The 19516-nt window shown below is 36.2% G+C and overlaps 1 protein-coding gene across 2 annotated transcripts in view; it reads left to right on the top strand.

Moving 5' to 3' along the window:
* The window catches only part of USH2A (usherin), a 374988-nt gene that overhangs the window by 299920 nt on the left and 55552 nt on the right, over positions 1-19516 (top strand). For both annotated transcript variants that reach the window (XM_038134130.1, XM_038134129.1), the window contains exons 56-61: positions 2634-2741; positions 3289-3472; positions 4182-4339; positions 11530-11688; positions 12334-12496; positions 18406-18760. In XM_038134130.1, the coding sequence (XP_037990058.1) occupies positions 2634-2741; positions 3289-3472; positions 4182-4339; positions 11530-11688; positions 12334-12496; positions 18406-18760 (1127 nt within the window). The remainder of the gene's footprint in view (positions 1-2633; positions 2742-3288; positions 3473-4181; positions 4340-11529; positions 11689-12333; positions 12497-18405; positions 18761-19516) is intronic.

Below are 19516 nucleotides of genomic sequence, written 5' to 3'. Positions count from 1 at the left end.
GAAATGTTAAATACTTGGCTTTCCTCCATGCCTCTGCCTCTCTCCAGTCTGCAACTGTCATTTTCTCCCTCCTTACTTTTATGCACAGTGTTCAGATGATTTTTCTTCTCTTCCAGTTCATGATTAGGTTACAGCAAGGGCTGTCCCTCTGAGTCATCTCTTTATTTTCTCTCCTTCACATCTTGTTCAATTTGTTAAGCAGCCTGCATGTCTTCCATTCAGTATTTTACCTTCCTACGTAGTTGCTGATTCTTCTTTCACTCTATTTGTTTGTAATATATTTTAATTAAAATAGCTTGGTACTTGATGTAAGGAAGGATTTGTTTATAAACAAAGGTCCTGCAGAGGCTTTTTTGTTGCCACATAGTTGTATTGTTCTTTAAATAATTCCATTTAGACACTGGAGCTACATCAAAAGTACACTGTTAAGACCACAAAGCTGCATCCTTAAAAATTGACCTGTATAATACCTATGAATTAACCTATATAATCTTAATTCAGCCTCTTCCACACAAACAATCTACATTACACAGCAGTACAGTCATTTGTTCGTGGGTTACTGCCTCGTTCAGTCCACAATCTGTGCCTCTTCCAGGAAGGAATAAAATGAACTCCCTTATGGAGAACTGCTGCCTCAGCTTTAGCTGTGTTTAGTGGATTGATTCCTTCTGGGAGTCTCAGTGTAGATGGGCCTAATTCTGCTTCTGCCCAGAGCTACATTCCCTTTCAAGGAGACAGGAACATTGGGAACATGGAGCACAGGAAGAGAGGCAGTTGGGACAGTGCCAGCCCAGAGGGACCAACCATGGATCGCTGCGAGGCTGGGGGCATGGACTGCCAAAGGCAAAGCCTGCCATCCAGGGCTTTCATATTTGTTCAAGCTGTGGTACTGAGGAAGGCACATCTCAGTCTTTCACAGTTTGTCACAACAACCTCTTCTTCATTTTCTTTACCTTGTCTGAATCTCCTGAGCTCTCAGAGCTGCTGCTGAAGGCACCAGTTGTGCTTGGATATATAAGTTTTGCTCAACTCCAGGTAGTCTGACAGCCAGGTCCCAGGAATCCCAAATGGCTTCCTGCACAGCTCCAAGGAGATTTTTGGTTCTCTCAGTCTCTTTGAGTCAGTATCCTGATTCTGAGAAAGAAATTTTTCTCTTTTATTTTTTTGATTTCATGTGAGTTTTTTATGGAGATGGTTGGGGGGGATTTTTTGTTTTAGTAATGTTTTAAGACATTTGGAATGCTCAGCAAGCATTCTATGGTGTTAGAAAAGCATCTGTATGCTCTAGGGTGGATGCTAGAAGAAAAAGTCTCAAATTACAATTAATCAGGCTGGAGACCACATATTGGAGGCAGTTTTAGAAAGGACTGTGCCACAAAGCCTGTGAACAAAAGAGGATCAGTTTGTATTGTACAATGTCCTGGCACTGGGATTTCCTCGGTTTTGAGTGTTTAGTTTTGCAATTTTAATATGTTCAAAGAGATTTTGTGTATGATTTGCTACTTGTTGAACTTTTTGTATCCTTTACATTCACGAACAGGAACCTTTAATGTATTGTGAGGCGTTAACAAGGAGGTCCTTGAAAATGTGAGAAAGGGGTTTTCAGTGTTTGTGCCTGATGACACCTTAAAGATCAATTTTGAGAAAGATCCAAAATAATAGTTTAGCAAAGGTGGTGTGTTGTGAGCTGGAGGGTGCTGTGAGAGGAAGGCTGATCAGCAGTTCAAGCTGAGCTCTAAGGTTATCTCACAGCGCTCTGCATCTTTAACAATTTAACTGCAAGAAGCTTTTAATGGGTGCACAGAATTGGCTATTCTAAAAGCTCAGGATCTTACCCCAATTGTGAGTGCAATTTTATGAGGATCCCTAAAGTCACATTCTTAAGCCACAGGCAACTTGATGTGAAATCTGAAGTCATGGACACACAGCACAAGTATGTTTGAAAATTTCCAAGAAAAAGGCAAAGCAATATATTCTCTTCTCATCTCATTCAAGGATGTACAGCATAAAAGGTCTGAGTTGAATAAAAGTTTTTAAAAAATTACAAGTAACTAAAATTAATATTTTGTAATGAGGGCTTAGTTGTCAGTTCAGCTTCTAATTGCTGTGTAGCATTCATTGTAAAGTCTTGTATCAAATAGGGGGAAAAGAGAGGGAAAATAAAAAAAATAGAAATTGGGAAGGTCGCAGGAGTATCCTTGGACTTATTTGCAATGTGGTAAAAGGCTTCATCTACAAATGAGTATTTTATTATCACAACTGTATTAGTAATACAGTTATATACAAAACATTAAAGACTATTCAGGTTTTCAAGTCCAAAACTCTAAGCAATCACACTTCCAGGTGTTTTTCTGCATTGCCAGGGATCTCCATAGATCCATTGCAGCATAGACAGACATTATCTGAATTGTTTTGTTTGGTCTTTTAAATCAGTAGAGGATATGTGTATGTCTAAATTAGTGAGAATTCACCATTTCAGTATTGTTCAGGTGTAATATAAGAATAGTTCATACATTATGTTTGCCAAAAACGCTGTAAGTTAACTTTAAATCCAGTAATTTTCTATGCAGAGATATAATTCTTGGAATGATTGATGTCAACATCACAGCCTAAACTCTGTTTGCTCTTTTTAGGTCTGCAGCCATACACTAATTACAGCTTTGTGCTTATTGCATGCACATCTGCTGGGTGTGCTTCCAGCCAACCGCTTTCAGGTCAAACTTTACAAGCTGCTCCTCATGGTAAGGGAGAAAGTCATTCTTACAGAAGTGCAAAGAGATGGTCATACAGGCTTGTATTTTTTGACGGATTAACAAGGTGCACAACTCCACTGTCATCCATCAAGCTATCATGTAGAAATTTACACAAGAGAATCTTTCTCTCTTGGAGTTTTTGTATCTTGCCACATTCTCTTTACAGCCTGGCACTGCATTTCTACTTTCTTTTTGTGAAAATTTCCCCAAATTCATCTCTAAGTTCATTAGCTTCATTAATAAAGTTAGAATTGGAAGATGAATATTTTTAAAGCACAAATGAATATGCAGAGACTACTAGGCATATAAAGGCAGCAGCCTTTGGCCTCATTCTCCATTAATCTTTGCCGTGTCTAATTGGTTGCATTTGTTATAGGATAAATACAGAAAGTGTGTTAAATTCTGTCATTTTCCCTGGCAACATTTTATGTTTTCATTACATTGCTGAAAACAGCAGTACAAGTATGGGAAAAGAAAAAAAACACCTTTGAGTTTCTGTCATAAAATTAAAATAGTGTCCTTTTGATTTTAATAGGGGTATGGCCAAAACCTCATCATATCATAGTCAGCTCAACAGAAGTGGAAATGTATTGGAGTGAACCAGAGGAACCCAATGGACTCATTACTCATTATCGATTATTCCGTGATGGAGAACAGATTTTCCTGGGTGGCAGTGCAGACCTGAATTTCACAGATGTTAACCTGCAGCCTAACAGTAGGTAAGGCATGTTAAAGAGCTCTGGTAACAGGTGAAAGACCTTGAAAAACATAGGTACTTTTGTTAGTGAAATGTACAAACTATAACTTACTGTGAATTAAAGAAAACTTTCTTAAAATATTACTTTATTACAGAAAATTGGTGGAACACTTTTACTAGTCTTTCGAATGTTAGAAAGACATTAATCAAAGGACTTAATTTTTGGCTTGTTTTTGAGAATAGGCTGTTCTCACTCTAAGAAGCAAAGCTTTTGTTTTTTTTTAGGATGGTTTGTTGGTAGCTCAATGATAGGTATTTTTCCATCATGGAATATACTCTGAAAAATGTCAGGTTTTAGATTTTATATGACAAACAGCACTGCACGTGGTATATAATGTTCCTGAACATACAGGCTCAAAAGTGACTGCTGATATTTTTATGGAAGTAATTCTGAAATTAGTTTTGATACTTTTTGAGTCAATACTTCTCTTGCTTATTTAAGCTATTTTGAATTTTAGTATTAGAGTTTTGGTATCTTAGGTTCTATGGTAATTATTATTCTAAGTTGTTTTTCTCACATTAAGAAAACTTAATTCTGAAAATCTTCACTAATGCAGTATTTGTAATATTCATTGTATTCACTTTAAATTGGTGAAAATGGAAATGTTCTGTTACTGATATGCCTAAAGCTTCTAACTGCAGTGTCCACTGATCTTTTTGTGTTTGTGCAGATATGTTTACCAGCTGGAAGCCAGCACTTGGGGCGGCAGCAACACTAGTGATAAATATGTTATACAAACACCAGCAGGAACACCAGAGAAAATTCATGTTCCATATAATGTCACAATAATTGATGCATATTCTATTTTTCTAGCTTGGGATGTGCCAGGTAAAAATGTATTTCTATGTAGTACTTTGTAGCAAAATGAAAGGATTGAAAAATTAGTATATATGGGAAGGCAGCTGAATCATTCTGATATTTTTATTCTTCATATTTCGTTTCAGTGATTTAATTACCTAGTATCTAGAGCTGTTGTGTCCTAGAGACATATTATTTTAATAATATTGATCTAGATACTTGACATCGGTATTGTGAAGTTTAGCTGAGCAAAACCCTGCATGTTTTGGTGTTATGAACAATTAGTGAAAATATTTATGAAAAAAACCAAAAAAAGTATCAGTTTTCTCTTCTGTTCATACTAACCTGAGTTGTCATCAGGGAAACCTGACAACCTTTTAGGTTGTGTGACAGAGATCCTGCACTAGCTTTGACCTGACTAAATTTTACTTGCCCATGCACCTTAGTGTATTGTGGATATGTTACCTTGCAGTATAGTGGATCAGCAAGGGCAGAAGTATTTTTCTTCTAGTTTCCCCTGAACATGATCAGGTGGCCTTCACCTGCTATAAAGCTGGGCTAACAAGGAATAATTCAATTATAGAATGTTTCTGTAAGAGAAACTATGCGATGTTTCATCAATATAGATCATAGCTTAAGTGATTGGAGCACTTTACTGATGTTATAAAAATTATGTGCTGTATTTATTGTGGGAAAATGAGAGCCTTGTAATGACCAATCTTTTAGCTAGTGTAGTTCATTTCCAAAAAGATGTCATCTAGTTTGTAGATACTGGGTTTTTTCAGTTAAAATGTCATCAGTTTTTTTAGAAACTTCTGATGTTTGATATTGCAATAATAACCATATGTGTTTTATCAATGAATTAATGATAGTTTTCAATATTTCTTGTTCTTAATTATTTAAGATGTTCTATCCTTGCTTAGCATTAAATTGGCATTAAAGTCACCTAGAAAAAGTATTCTGCCATCAAGACTGAGATTGCAAGTATTGTGGCAGTGCTTAGCAGTGCTCACCCTACCCATTTAAGCAATGACTAATAAATCTATAATACCCTGAGCTGTCAATCTTTTAGTTTTCAGGAGCACAAAATCCATTATAGAAATGCTATAATATATGAAAAAGATTAAAATCTTAAATTAAACTTTTCCCCCTACTGCCTGAAAGGATTTAGAACCCTGCAGAAGGCAGGTGAATTCAAATGGCAGATAATCTACAGTTGGTTTTATTGGAAAGTGACTCATGCTGTATTATAGTTTTGGTAATAAATATAATTTAAGGTACAAAATATTCAGCAACATAATAAATAGATTTAAAACATAAGAATGTATTGGAATAGCATAGGCTGTGAAGAGTGGGGTGTTTCCCAGAAAAGCTTGTCCTTGTTCTAGACCTTTTTCAGCTGCTTAAATTTCTGTTACTCACAGTATGTTACAAGCCTGCAAGGAGAACCAGGCTCTGTGTAGTATATTTCATTATGTTGCAATTAAGATAATGCGTACAAGGGTCTGTCTGTTACTGAAACCACACAATCAGAGGGATAAGGAGGAGGCTGGACATCATGGATCGGCAGAAGATTCAGGGTTCATGTATTCACACATCTGTAGAAATCATTCTCCTTAGACGGGAAAGGAACATGTCCTTCTTTCCAGATATTGGGATGCACCTTGAACACTTATCTCACTTCTGTGGATGTCTGATAACTTCTTTGCCTTCTAGTTGTGGGGCTAATTATTTAGGTTTTTAAATATGAAGAAGTGCTTCTGCATACTATGGTTCTGTTGGGTATTGTCCTGGTTTCAGCTAGAACAGAGTTCATTTTCTTCCTACTTAAGGAAAAGACAGGAAAGCAAATCTTGCTGTTCCTTTTATTATAGCACTTCAGGACCACTAGCTGATCTTATAAAAATGGGGAGTACTAACAGCAGAGAAATGTTACTGAAAGCTACAATGCTATTAATGCTGCTAAAACCTGTGGGGAGAAGCACAGTTCTATGCAGAAGCTAGGAAATTAATTGTTGACCCTTCATTATCTTGCTTTGTGCTCCCTCTGGGGTCCTTTGTGCTTCTAGAGTTGTTTATTTTTCCTTAAGAGTAAGACTACAGAGGATGCAGGTGGAGGTTTTTTCTGGAAGTTCTGATCTTCTGGAATAGCATAGATCCCATTAACATGTCCTGTCATACAGGTGTTTGGGGTCACATACATCCTCAGGTTGGTATAATTAGCATAAAGTGTCTACTGCTTCCTATCCTTATTTATGTTCACGTACGTAGAGTAACTATTTTTCTTTTTCTGATCTATTGCCTTTCTGTGCATAAATCCTTGTCTCACAATAGACTGCATTGAAGCAATATAGGTTTTCCTTGTAAACCTAGAATGCATCTTTATTTATAAGGATTGGCAGTCACTTTTGGACAAAACTGTTCTTTTCACTGGTGTAGACTCGATGTCAAAAAAGTGCTTTTGATTAACAAAGTTTTGATGAGAATGTACTTGTTCATAGTGTCTTCCTGTCTGTGGATAGCAGGGCTGCTTTGGCATTCTGTCTTATCTGCTGTAATAAATTTCGATCAAATAATCACCCTCAGGATTAATTATGGACACATCGTATTACACAGACCTTCCTTTTGGATGGTTTAATTATAGTGTTTCAGCATCTGTAATATATCTAAGTCTTGTGACTTTTATAGATATGTAGCATTTCAAAACTCCTGACTTAGCTAAAGAGCAAGGTGGCCCAGTAGTGGTTAAAGTGATGGATTCAGAAAAAAATACTTGACACATCTCACTCACTGTGGAAAATAGGGCTTTATTTTCTCAATAGGTATTCCATTCTCTTATGTGGTATTGCCTCAGTGCACAGAGGTATGGTACATTTCACTAATATGCTAAGGAAGGATATGTTAGAATTATTATGGAACAATTATTAGTGCCATGGATAGAGCAGAAGAGCCGAGTGGGAAAAAAAAACTCCACCGCATAATTTCCCCAAGGTATATCCATAAGTGTTATTGATAGGTAGGCAGGTACCCATCCTGCATTCCAGCTCATTGACAGTCCCACTGGTCCTCACTGGGGACCTCATTCTTCTGGGTGTCTTCAGTTGCTGCTGGTGGTGACTTGAAAGCCGAATGTGCTCAAAATAGGATCCTGTCCTCTGCTCCTCGGATACCTGCTTCATATGTTAAAGATCATCTGGGTTAAAATATTTTCTTCTTCATCATGTTATAACACTTTATCTACCTCTAGGTTTGCTTATCAGTTAGAATGACAGTTGTGTGAAATCTGGATTCTTACTTTATTCTTCTTGGGATCAAACATGGCATTTGAATACCATGTATTTGTCACAGCTTTCCCAACTAACCTGGTTTCTTGTGGACTAGTAAATTGAACTTTTGATAAGCCAATGTCACATGCTCTCATTTTTGGTTTTTTTTGAGTAAATTATTCTTTGCTCCACCTCTCTGTAGGATAAGATTTTGAAGTTCAATATCCGAAGATTTGCATCTTGCAAACAGTCAGCATCTCCAGCTGTTACTGTTTTCAGAGTCTTGGTGGGAACACTTGATGTAACCAGACTGAGACATCTGGATATTTGAAGCGTAATGTAAATAGTTAATCTCTTCTAATAGGAAGCCAAATAGACAGTTTTGTTTGGTGAATTTAAATATTACAATATAACTTTAAAAGAGATAATGTTCCTGTTTCAGTATTTGTTTCCTATAAGTGAAAAAGTTTTAGCTATTTTGCTTTAGTTGTGATCTGATTTCACATCATAGTAAAGAAATTTTCAGCAATTAACTCCAAACAGATTCTGGGTGACCAGTCTGTAAGTCTGTGCCTTTTTACAAATTTTAAGCATCCTGCAAATTCTTTTTTTGACCTAGCCTAGTTTTGAAGTACACAGAGCCATCAAACCTAATTTGCAGTGTTTTGCACAGAATTGTCCATTAAATGTTATCCAAATATGCCCAGAAAAACCCAGGGTTTCATTTGATTGATTTGTCCCATTGCAAAATATGCACCTGCTGTGAAATGAAGTCACAGAGAAAAAAAAGTGGAATAATTTAACTTTTTTATTTGTAAAGATAATCAGGGTTTTTCTGATTACATCTTAACTTCATAAATGTTAAATAACCTATCAGCATCTAGTTGTTGTAAATTATGAAAAAGAGTATTGCTGGGAATATTAACCAACTAAATCCTTGTTCTTTAGTGAACATGAAAATGTGTTATGGCAGGTTGTCATTGTGCTCATGGTAACTTTGACACCAAATAACAAAACTGCCATTTGCATTTAGGGTAAATTGGTTCACTTGTGCTTTTACGGTTCCTTTTATTCTGACATAAATTTATGAACTCTGGAACTAACCAAGTCGTGTGGTTTCCCAGATGACTTCAACAAATATGCCCATTTCATTTCCTTCAGTCATCAGAGCACACAAGGTAGTGGTTTCAGACTGGCTGCAGATGCTGAAGGCTGTTCTGAGCGAAAGGGGTTTTTTACAAGATTGTGTGTTGTAAGAATATATATTACAATTTTTCAGATTAGTAAGTGATCCTTTGATCTTCATAGTCAATGAATTTGATCAAAGCGTAGAAGGATTCCATTGGACATTGGAATTTTTCAGGATGCTTATGTGATTTTTTAAAAAATTTTATTTTCACTTCTAGAGAGTATTTTTTTCTCCTGAGCATATTTACTATTAGTATCATTCCTAATATAATGAAAATTTAGCAGAATTTTAAGATTTTGTATTTCAGGTGTGAGGTGGTGTTTTTTTAATAATTTCTGATATGGACTGAACACTGTCCAACATTGTTGGATAGGTCATTTATTTTGAAATAAGTGTCCTTTGCTGCATACTGATGGCTGGATTCAGCTGTCCTTGCTTGTATTTAATCTTCCTTGGGAAATCAAGCATTCTGAATAGTTTCAATTTCAAAGGTTTCTGGTGATTTTTGCCTAGAATAAATGTACTGATGAGATGCAAAAAACTGAATTATATCACTCTCTTAAAGGAATGGGTTTTTCTAACTGAAATGTCTGGTCAGTTTTCAGGACTGGAGAAGAAGGGGACCTTAACTAGGAGATTAAATAAAGGTTTTTTATTGGTGTGCTCTGTACCATTTCAAACTCTTTCAGATATTCTGTTGTATACTTTACAGACCCTCCAATTATAGTGTGGAAGCACTACTACTAATAATAATTATTATTTGTCTTTAACAATATATTTTTAATTACTGGAAAAATTTTACACTGCAAAGGCAAGTGCACTCTTCTGGAGCATTTTGTCTTACATATATCAGGCAAAAAATAATTTTCTTTGAGGCAAAACCAGTCTACCTCAAGATCACCTCTCAGAGGTTTACTCTGTACCATTGTCCTTGATTTAGAAAGTTGTATTTCTGTTCTTCCATTCCTAATGATTACATCTTGGTATTTTTCTTGTAACTTTTACACTGAAGAAGGAAAATTTTACAGAGGAATTTCTGCATTTTTTATCTCCTTCTGCGTTCACCTCTTCGAACAGTTCCGAACAACATCTTTGTTCTTCCTGTAAGCTGAGCAGTTGAATAAGATTGAAGTCATGGCTCTACTTCAGGGCTATTTTTCAGCTGTTTAGTGTAATGGCATTTTCTTTGTCTAGCATCTAGTCAGGCAGCCGAATGTTATTTCTTTGGGATTTTTATATTCTGTTTTTCTTATGAGAATTGTAAAAACATGGTGGTTCAAAGATTATTCTGATCTTTCAAAGTACATCAATTGTTCATAGTACAAGAACTAAACTTGAAATCTCTGATTTCTTGCAAACTTCTGTTTTTTAGTTACACATATTCACATTCATACTTAGCTAAAAAAACCCATCTAACAGATGCACAACAATGGATACAAAATGCTTTTTGTAGCTTTAGGGTAGTAGTATCAACGTATCAGAAAAAAGCCAAAATTGTAATTAGGAGAAAACGCTGAGTTGTTTTCCAAAGTTAAAAAAGGAAAGAATCTCGTCTGGACAAGTCTCAGAACTGCTCACAGGCATCTGGTCCTTCTTGCAGTCACAAAGACATCTCTGTGACATTTAATGTAGGTGTTGTGTTGAAAGAGAAATGTGATTTTACTGATCAGATATATCTTGACTCATCTCAGAAATGAACCTTGTCTGGTCTGTACTCTGTCCTTTCTTAAGGCTGTTCCTAATGTGACTGCAGAATGAAGAAAACACACTTAATACAAACTGTTCCTTGGTCATTCTCTTGGTTTTATGAAATTGCTGCTGTCTGCACAGACCAGTTTACGGTGGACAAAAATTAAAAAACCTACAGCCCATTTCCTAAAAATATGTTACTGCCCAAGGGAACCAAAAATCAAACAAAACCACCAACCAATCAACCAGAACTCTTAGAAATGTCATGTGGGAGAAGAAAAGATAACATCCAGGAACATCTGCCTATTGTTCTAAAGGGATGGTATATAGCTTAGCTTATTCTCCTGAAGGAACTGAGTTTTTCAGCTTCTCAAGAAAACTGGAAAATTCAGAACTGACAGCATGGGGATAGGAGTAGATGGGGAAAATGTTTGAATTCAAATACTAAAAAATGAGAGGGTTTTTTTTTTAAACAAAAATGGAAGAGTTTGTTTTTACATCATTTAAAATTATGTGTTTCTTGAATTCAAATACTAAAAAATGAAAGGTTTTTTTAACAAAAATGGAAGGGTTTGTTTTGCATCATTTCAAATTATGTGTTTCTTGGCTCAAGCTATTGTATTGTACTCAACTGGTGAAGCAGGCTAAGAACCTACACTCAGCTACTGCTGTTGGGCTAAAAAGGCATAATTTGCTTTGGTTGCAATTCTCTTGTTTGATCATATGACTATTCAAACATCAGTGCTTATTAGCTGTTACTCCTCCAAAATACATAAAAGCTGCCTGGTTCCAAGTCATAAGGTAGGTCTTCCCAGAAGTGGCAATTGCAAAACAGGCATTGAATTTAATTTTGATTTTTACCTAAGAACCATAATGTCTGTCTTCCACTTGCAATCTGCAGATGGGTCTGTTTCAGTTTATATTTAAATGATTGTATTTTTCAAAAGAAGCAGTAGGGAAAACCTCCAGAGGGGGCTTATGTTTAAAATTGCATGTGATGAATTGGCTCTTTGAAGTTGTCCTACACTGTTGTTAGTGTTTCAGATAATCACTGGTTCCTCTCTGTTTCACAACAGGGATATTCATTGTCAATGTGCCTTTGGAATACAACATCCTACTAAATGCGAGCAGTCCCAATCTGCTGGTGAAGCCGGTAGGACGCGCACATTTTGCCTTTGTTGATGGCCTGGATCCCTACACCCTGTATGAGATAAGAATACAAGCATGCCAGAGCGGTAAGGCAATTTAAAACACTCATCTGTGTGGCTGGAAGGGATTTTCTAGGTAGATGCAACTCTGCAAAACAGATGAAATTCTTTTACACTGGAGTCAAATATTTACCTAGTAAAAAGAAGGCCTAGCACTGAATGAAGCATTAAATATTTCTCCATGTACCATGTGTGTACTTCTCCATATATCATGAATATATCAAATGGAGGTTTAAAAGATGTTTTTAGATTATATGTGCCACTTTATTAAAAGCTCTTCACAAGCAGCTTAAAGATCTTTGAAAAAGGATGTAAAGAACTGAATCAGTTCTGTAACTACTCACCAACAAGAAGTGGTGATCATAAAGACAGGAGAGAAGAGCCCAAAAATTAGAAATTCCCTGTCTTTGATGGAAATTTTCAAAAACCTATTGAGATAAGTATTTCTAAAATGACAATTCTGAGTCAATTTGCTCCTTGCTCACACTGCTGAAAATCAGGAGTAATTCATCAGTAAAGTTGTGGTAATTTAAATGAGTATTTAATAATGAAATTAAGTGAAATGAGACACCATTTCCACCAGCAGCTTCTTTACTTGACATTCATTTGCTTTTAATGTATTTTTTGTTGAGAAAAAAGCTCTTATCCCTACACAAATGTCTGTTTTTGTAGGTGGGTGTGGCGTGGGTGGTCAAACATATTCAAGAACTGCTGAAGCACCTCCCAGAGAACTGAGCCCACCTGTTGTTAAAGCAATTGGACCTGCACTCATAGAAGTGAAATGGGCACCGCCCAGGAAACCAAATGGCATCATTACTAACTACTTTATCTACAGGTAAATGCCCTTATCACCTCAGATTCTTAGTCCTACTTAACAGTTCCTTTCTTTATTCCTTGCTTTTCTGGGAGGTGAAAAAAGATGTAGAAGTATATTTGAAACGATATGTATATTACCTTTCAAATGCTAAGGTAAGAAGCTGATCCATTGATTGCCATGTTGGGAATAGGAACTCAAACAAAAATCATCTTCCTGAACTACAAATGACAAAAAAGCTTGTGAAAGTACGTTTTAAAAATTCATGGGAACAAAAAAATCTTAGAAAAAGTTTGTAGGATAGATACTTGTTCTGTGCTTACCAGGACCACTAGGTACAAACTTCAATCTTCTCTGACAGACAATTGAGAATTTTGTAATGGAAAGAGGAGTAATTCACCAATTCTGAGACTTTTAAAAGCAGAAAAAGATTCCTAAACCAGATTAATTTTCCAAGGTAAATTATGTTTCTAAGTAAGTAATCTGGACAGTGATTACAGTTCATCTGTTTATGTACCTCAGTGTTTGTATTCATCTGCCCTGTGTAGGTTGTTGACTGATGCATTCTCACTTGCTATGAGGAGTTTCCTAAGCCCCATGTGAGGCTTTTTCTGTACAGATAGCAGTGTTTCAGGCAGTATGAAACTAGCAGTGCACAGATCTCTGCTGTGCCTGTTGAGCCTTTGTTAAAACCTCACTGAAGCGACCTTCTTGAATGGCTTCAGAAGTCAGAGAATATAAAACTCAAGCCATGTATTTGAGAGGGATTAAGCTCTACAGTTCCTGGGTTTTCCAGTTCTTAAGTATGTGTGGCAAACACATGCTGGGCCGACCCTAGTCTCCCACAAAGAGTTTGGGACATTTTATTATATTAGAGGTGTGACTGAGAAGACAGGAAATCAAATTACCTTTTGGAATCCTCAGTGATAATTAATATAAATTCATTCAAAGATGTTAGTGGTCTCTAAAAATTCCTGCTGTCTTGAAATACCCTTTTGTTTGCCTTTTTTTAAAAACCCCAAGTCCCTCCCTTGCATAAAGAGAAATAAAGTGTATGTTATAGCCCTAGACATGTCTTCACTCTGTTGGTTTTGTAAATAAAGCTGATGATTACTGCTGCTATTCCATGGCAACCATAGAAAGGGAAAACAGGAAATATAATGCAGAAAGCCTGCTTCAGTGAAAAATACTGTAAATTGAATTTGACAGCATTTGATGGCATTTGATTATTCTAGTCACAGCCAAACAATGATATAAAGAGTAATATGAAACAGAATGTGTTACTGCCTAGCAGACTCAAAAGCAATAAACCTTCCTCCAATGTGACACAATCACTTCACAATCATAATTGTAGCCTGTTTGATACCTCTGAGTACAGCAGAAGGGCACTGACTGACATAGATACATTTTGTTTTTTATTTAAAGTGAAATGAAAATGGCGCACTGGGGCTCCAGATACAATCGGTATATTCACCTACATAGGCATGAATCACTTGGCAGTTATTTCAGCTGAAGTTTAAATGTGCTTAGACAACAACAATATCAAATCTTTCTCAGATAGCTGCAAAAAAATCAGAAATGGGATGTAAGCACATAGTTCTTTTTCATTTTGTAGCCACACATGGCCTTACATTGTTATAGCAGCAAGACTGCAGTATTTCTATGGGAGGTTATGGAATGTAATTTCTTCTTCAGTATATGCCTCTTCCTTACTGCATCACCACCAAAATAAATTCATTTAACTCAAAACCTGGAATGCTTGGCGACCTAGTGTGTGTGCAGATCTCTGCATAAAAGTGGCAGGACTTTAAAGGACTCATGCTTTCCTCTAGCATCATAAAACTACTCCCACGTTTGCAGCCATTTTGCTGGAAACCAAAAAATTGAAATGTTATTTTATGATAGAGGAGATGGTGATAGTTTCTTTCATTATTAAAGTGGCTTTAAACACAGATCTGAGGCTTTTAAACTTTTCTAACAAGGACCACAATTTGGAAGAATTTGTGAATGAGAAAAGATCTGGTTCATAAGATAATCATCTGATCTAGTTCTGTTCCAATTCATCATGACATAACATTGCCCTGCCAACCACAGAAGTTGCTACTCTGAAAAAAAAATTATGAAAATAGATTAAATATATATATATATGTGTATATATATATATATATATATATATATATATATATATATTTGTTGCTGCATTTTAGTAAGTTTTAGGTCACAGGAGCTAATGGTACTGCTCTCTGTTGATTAACAGGATGCACTGTATAGGAGACACATGAGGTAGCCCTTACAGACTTATTGCCTGTAAAATTAGAAGTATTTCGGTTGATAACTTCCTTAAGGGAGTGTCTGAATGTTTCTGTCAAACTGTCTTTGTCCTGCCCAATAAGATTATATTATTTAGCATATATCTGTGAGATTGAAATGTAGCTCTCGTTAGCTGAACAGTCGTGTTGGTGAAAATGTAGCAGAAAAATCAAGAGGCAATTTAAGATAGAAGACATGTCTCAGTGGCTGTCGTGACTTGCAGTGGAGAGGCTTCCAGACCGTCTCTTTATGATTAATTCATTGCTTAATTGTATACCCTTAACCATGAGTTGTACCCAAGACAGCTTCCAAGGAACATATGTTACTGGATGGTTTAATGTAGGAATCCCTATGGATGGTTATGTCATTGAATACAAGAACTCCTGAAGGCTTTTGTTTATACCTGTAATTGATCTAATACCCAATCTAAACTAGTATATTACATGCAATAACTTCAAATTCCTTCTGGCTTTTTTTGTTTGGTTTTTATTTTTGCATCAAAACTCATGTTTTAAAAAATACCCCAAATTGTGAAAGCTACATTAGTGTAGATTGGTTGAATACGAATGTAAGTGAGGTTTCTTTGTTTAATTAAATGTGAAACTCCAGACAGGGAGGATTGCTAATGTTGCATTGTTCCCCCACATTTGACAGCGTGATTCCCTGATTGTTTGAATTTTACCCCAAGACTTGTCAGTGTTCCTAAAAATAACTCACTGTTAAGGAAAGCAGCAGGCACTGCTAAAACATGTAATTTAGCTGTATGGTGAAAGGTAAACATGTGAGGAATAATTCTGGTTTGACCCTCAAGACCTCGGGGATTCGCCTCTGCCGTGCATGCAGGGAAGCCGAGGGGTGAGCACTGCAGTCAACGTTGCTGCAGCACAGCTCTGGAGTTATCTGTCACAAAGGAGATTATATCCTCCTTCTAGTGTCATCTGCCTCAGATTGGCACTGGGGCAGGGAGAATTTGCCCTTATAAAAATAACTATCTGAACATCTTCAAAATGAATGTAAGCAGCAAATCAGACTATGCAGATTAAGAGATGGCTTCCAGCTCTTGCAAATGTTATTCTCTCCTTTGCAGCTCATTGTACACAAGAAATACTTCCAGTTAAATGAGCAGCTGAATCTTAAATCTTAAAACTATTGAAATGATTACAGATTGTTCAACCACTTCTGTTCAAAGTCTATTCTACATGAAGATATTCTGGTTTTTAGCACTACAGATGGAACCATTTACCTAAACATAAGTTTCATTCATTAAATATTCAGCAGTAATAAGATCAAAATACTTAACCAGGCTACATTGTACAGCTTTGCCTGTGAATCAGTTTACAGTTGGTGGCATATTTGGTCATTCAGTGTGAAAAAACTGTTTATCACAGAGTGTAGAATATTTATAAAATATAAATTTATGTATTCATTTGAGTCCCATACTGTTTGGTCAGCAAGACACATTAAATGTGATTTCCTTGCATTAAAATGTACTCTCTTTTTCCTTATTTACAGAGATTTTTTTAGACATGTTTTTGGGTACACAGAGAAAAGACTATATTTTTAGGTGCGGGAGAAAGATGTAGTAATGATTCACCTTTCAAAATTATATATCTTGCATTATGTCAGTGAACAGCATCCAGGGGAGAGGTCTGCAGGAGGCTTAACTTGCCAGTATTATAGAGCATGGGCAATTTTATTAAAAACTGTTTCTGGAATTTTGGAGAAAATGGGAAATTTTGGACCCTGAATTTTGGACCCTGAATTTTACAGATAGACCAATAATTTCTAGGGTATCTTTCCTGCTTCTTCTATCTGCCAGTCTTAGTCCAGTTTTGCCAACCAACCCTCAGTATCAACATATCTTACAATTTGCTTATTTCACTATGACAGAGATATTGTACCTCAAAACTCTTCTTTTTAAAAAAACAAAAAAACACACCTTAACAGTGTCCATATAATCTGCTTATCTCAGAATTTAGCAAAACTTTTTTAGTTTCGTATGAGAAAATAATGTCTTTGTTCCTGCCTTATATATCCATATACACAAAGGATGAATAAACAGCTGTGTACACACTTGTATTCATTATGTTATTCATATTTGCATGTTAATACCTGGGAATATATTATTACAAGCAGCTAAGATTATCAGTTTTAAGAAATCAATGTTTTTTTATTATTACATTAATTCTTGGGTTGACTTAACAAGATAAAATCCAGCAACATTCTTTGAAACACAGATTTTCTCTTGCCAAATAAATGTTCTTCAGCTTCTGGTGTGTGTGTAGTGATGATGACACCCAGTAGCCAGACAAACCAATTTTACTTCTGCAAATTTGCCCTACTTTCAATAAAAGTGGCAGATAATGTAATTTGGATTTTTGTTGTTGGCATGAGGGTGAAAGTGCTTTTATGTTCTGCAAAAGCCAAGGTTCATGTGAAGAGTAGGGGAAATACTTAAATTCATGTGCAGAACAGCCCAGCCATCACTGAGATTTATCACAGTGTTTAAATGTAACCAACTTAATTTCACACAAACATTTTTATGCCAAGTGAAAGAATTGATTTGATAACTCTGTTTTGAAGATGAGTATTCAGCTTATTAAAACTGCGGTAAATTATATAGAAGAAGGGGGCATATTACAAAGGGGCTGAGGATCAGCTATAATCTCTGATACTCAGAATAACACCAGGTCCAAGACAAGCATATCTGCAGTAGTAATGCTATATATACACATATATATGTATATGTAAGTGTGTGTCTATGCATACATATATGTACATATGTACAAAAAGAAAAACTCATTGTGCCAAAAACCAACAAAGTGAATTTTCTTCATGTATCTTAGGTTTGCATTTTAAAACAAAAACAGTGTTGGAAAAAATATGTTGTTTATTACACAAAACACTATGTGTGATATTTTAATGAGGTTTGGTGCTGGAGCTGCAAATTTAGCTAAGTTTATGCACAAGGGATTACTAATTCAATTTGCAAGAAACAATGGGATATTTTGTGTGAGCAAACCAGATTTTGAAAGTGCACAGCTTTAGTTTTGAGGGCATGATAGAATATTTATCCCTTATTCACTAGATAACATTTTTCTCCAGTAAACTGATCACAAGTTTTCCGTGAATGAGGGATTCTGAGTACCTCAGTAAATAAATTGATTTTCAGAAATACTGAAAGCTTGCACCCATATTTCAATTTAAATTATTGCTTAGCAGATAGAGATAGATTTAAAATTTCATGTTCTGAGTTCTGAAAGTCTCATTTGTGATGTGTTCTATCCTAGAAGGACAACATGCTGTTGTGTTGCTGCTCTGCTGCCGTCGACTGTGACAGCACACTTCTTTGCCATGTTTTACAGTATTCTTCTATATAAAGGAGAATCATTGATTGCCTCAAAAATCTCTTCTTCACTACTAAGAACCTAACACGCATTCACAGAAATGCTTTTAAGATGCAAAGATAGGTAGTCAGTTCCTTGTGCATGTGTAAGGTATAGAAATAATTTCTGTATTTTTCTGAGATACAAGTTGAACTTGGAACTTTAGGATCAACTATTATGGGACTGCTGAAGTGGTTTTCTATTTTAAACACACTGCTTTCAATTTAATTCCAGACGTCCTGTGGGCAGTCAAGAAGAGCTGCTTTTGTTCATCTGGACTGAAGGAGCTTTGGAATTCATTGATGCTTCCGATGCTCTCCAGCCTTTTACTCTCTATGAGTATCGTGTCAGATCTCAAAATTCCGTGGGGTCTGTGGACAGCTTGTGGGCTTCAACCCAGACTTTGGAAGCTTCCCCATGGGGCATGGGAGCCCCTTGGGCAGAAGCCACAAGTGCGTACTCGGTGCGGTTGAACTGGACCCAGCCGGTCTCCCCCAATGGTGTCATATCTCTGTACCGAGTGGTCTACCAAGAAAAACGCAGCGACCCAACATTCAGCACCCCAGCTGTCACAGCACTCACTGTAATGGTAAGAACTGGACCACAAAACCAGTTTTAAGATGTTTCACTCTGCTTTGATCTCTGTTGCATTTTAAAATCTCCCTCAACTCTGGTTAGAAAAGTGGGGTTTTCAATTACCTGTTGCGTTGTTGGCTTAAGTTTTGTGTTTGGCCCAATGCAGACTGAAACATTTCATGCTAGTATTGGATTTCTGGTAGAGGCAAGTAGATTACTGAAAAGAATGGATGTGTCATGTCTGGGGGAGTTAAGCACATGCATTTGTCAGCTTTGCTCTGAAAATACTGTCCTGAACTTTTTGTCTGACTGACAAAATATTTTCCCAGGACCTGCACAAAGAACAGCAATATCACTCCTCCTTTTATAGAATTCTATTTTTTATTTCAGTTGGAATCATAAAGTTAATGAATTAATTAGTAATTACATAGTTCATATATGCAACCCATTTGCATGTTCCCCTCATAATACATCAGTAATAAAAGCAGTTCTACTTTTATTTCCAATTCATGTGCTTATATTGGAATGTTACTTTGCCCTGCTGATCTGTCTTTCCCTTCTTTCCTTCCCTTTCTTTTCATGTTTCTATTCAGTAAGTGAAAGGATAGATTTGAGAAAACACATTGTTTTGTGAACTGACTAACAACATTGTGTAAACCAGTGACAGAAATGATTGTTTTGTGCGTTTACCACTGTTCCTCCCCCCTGTATATTGCATTCTAGTTTTTCTGTAGCAAGACAGCTTATAAATGCTTGGACTGAACTGTTG

This window comes from Motacilla alba, chromosome 3, assembly GCF_015832195.1.
Source record: "Motacilla alba alba isolate MOTALB_02 chromosome 3, Motacilla_alba_V1.0_pri, whole genome shotgun sequence".
In the NCBI taxonomy this organism is placed as follows: Eukaryota; Metazoa; Chordata; class Aves; order Passeriformes; family Motacillidae; genus Motacilla; species Motacilla alba.
Note: the sequence above shows the minus strand (reverse complement) of the source record. Positions and strands in the feature narration are given on the sequence as shown.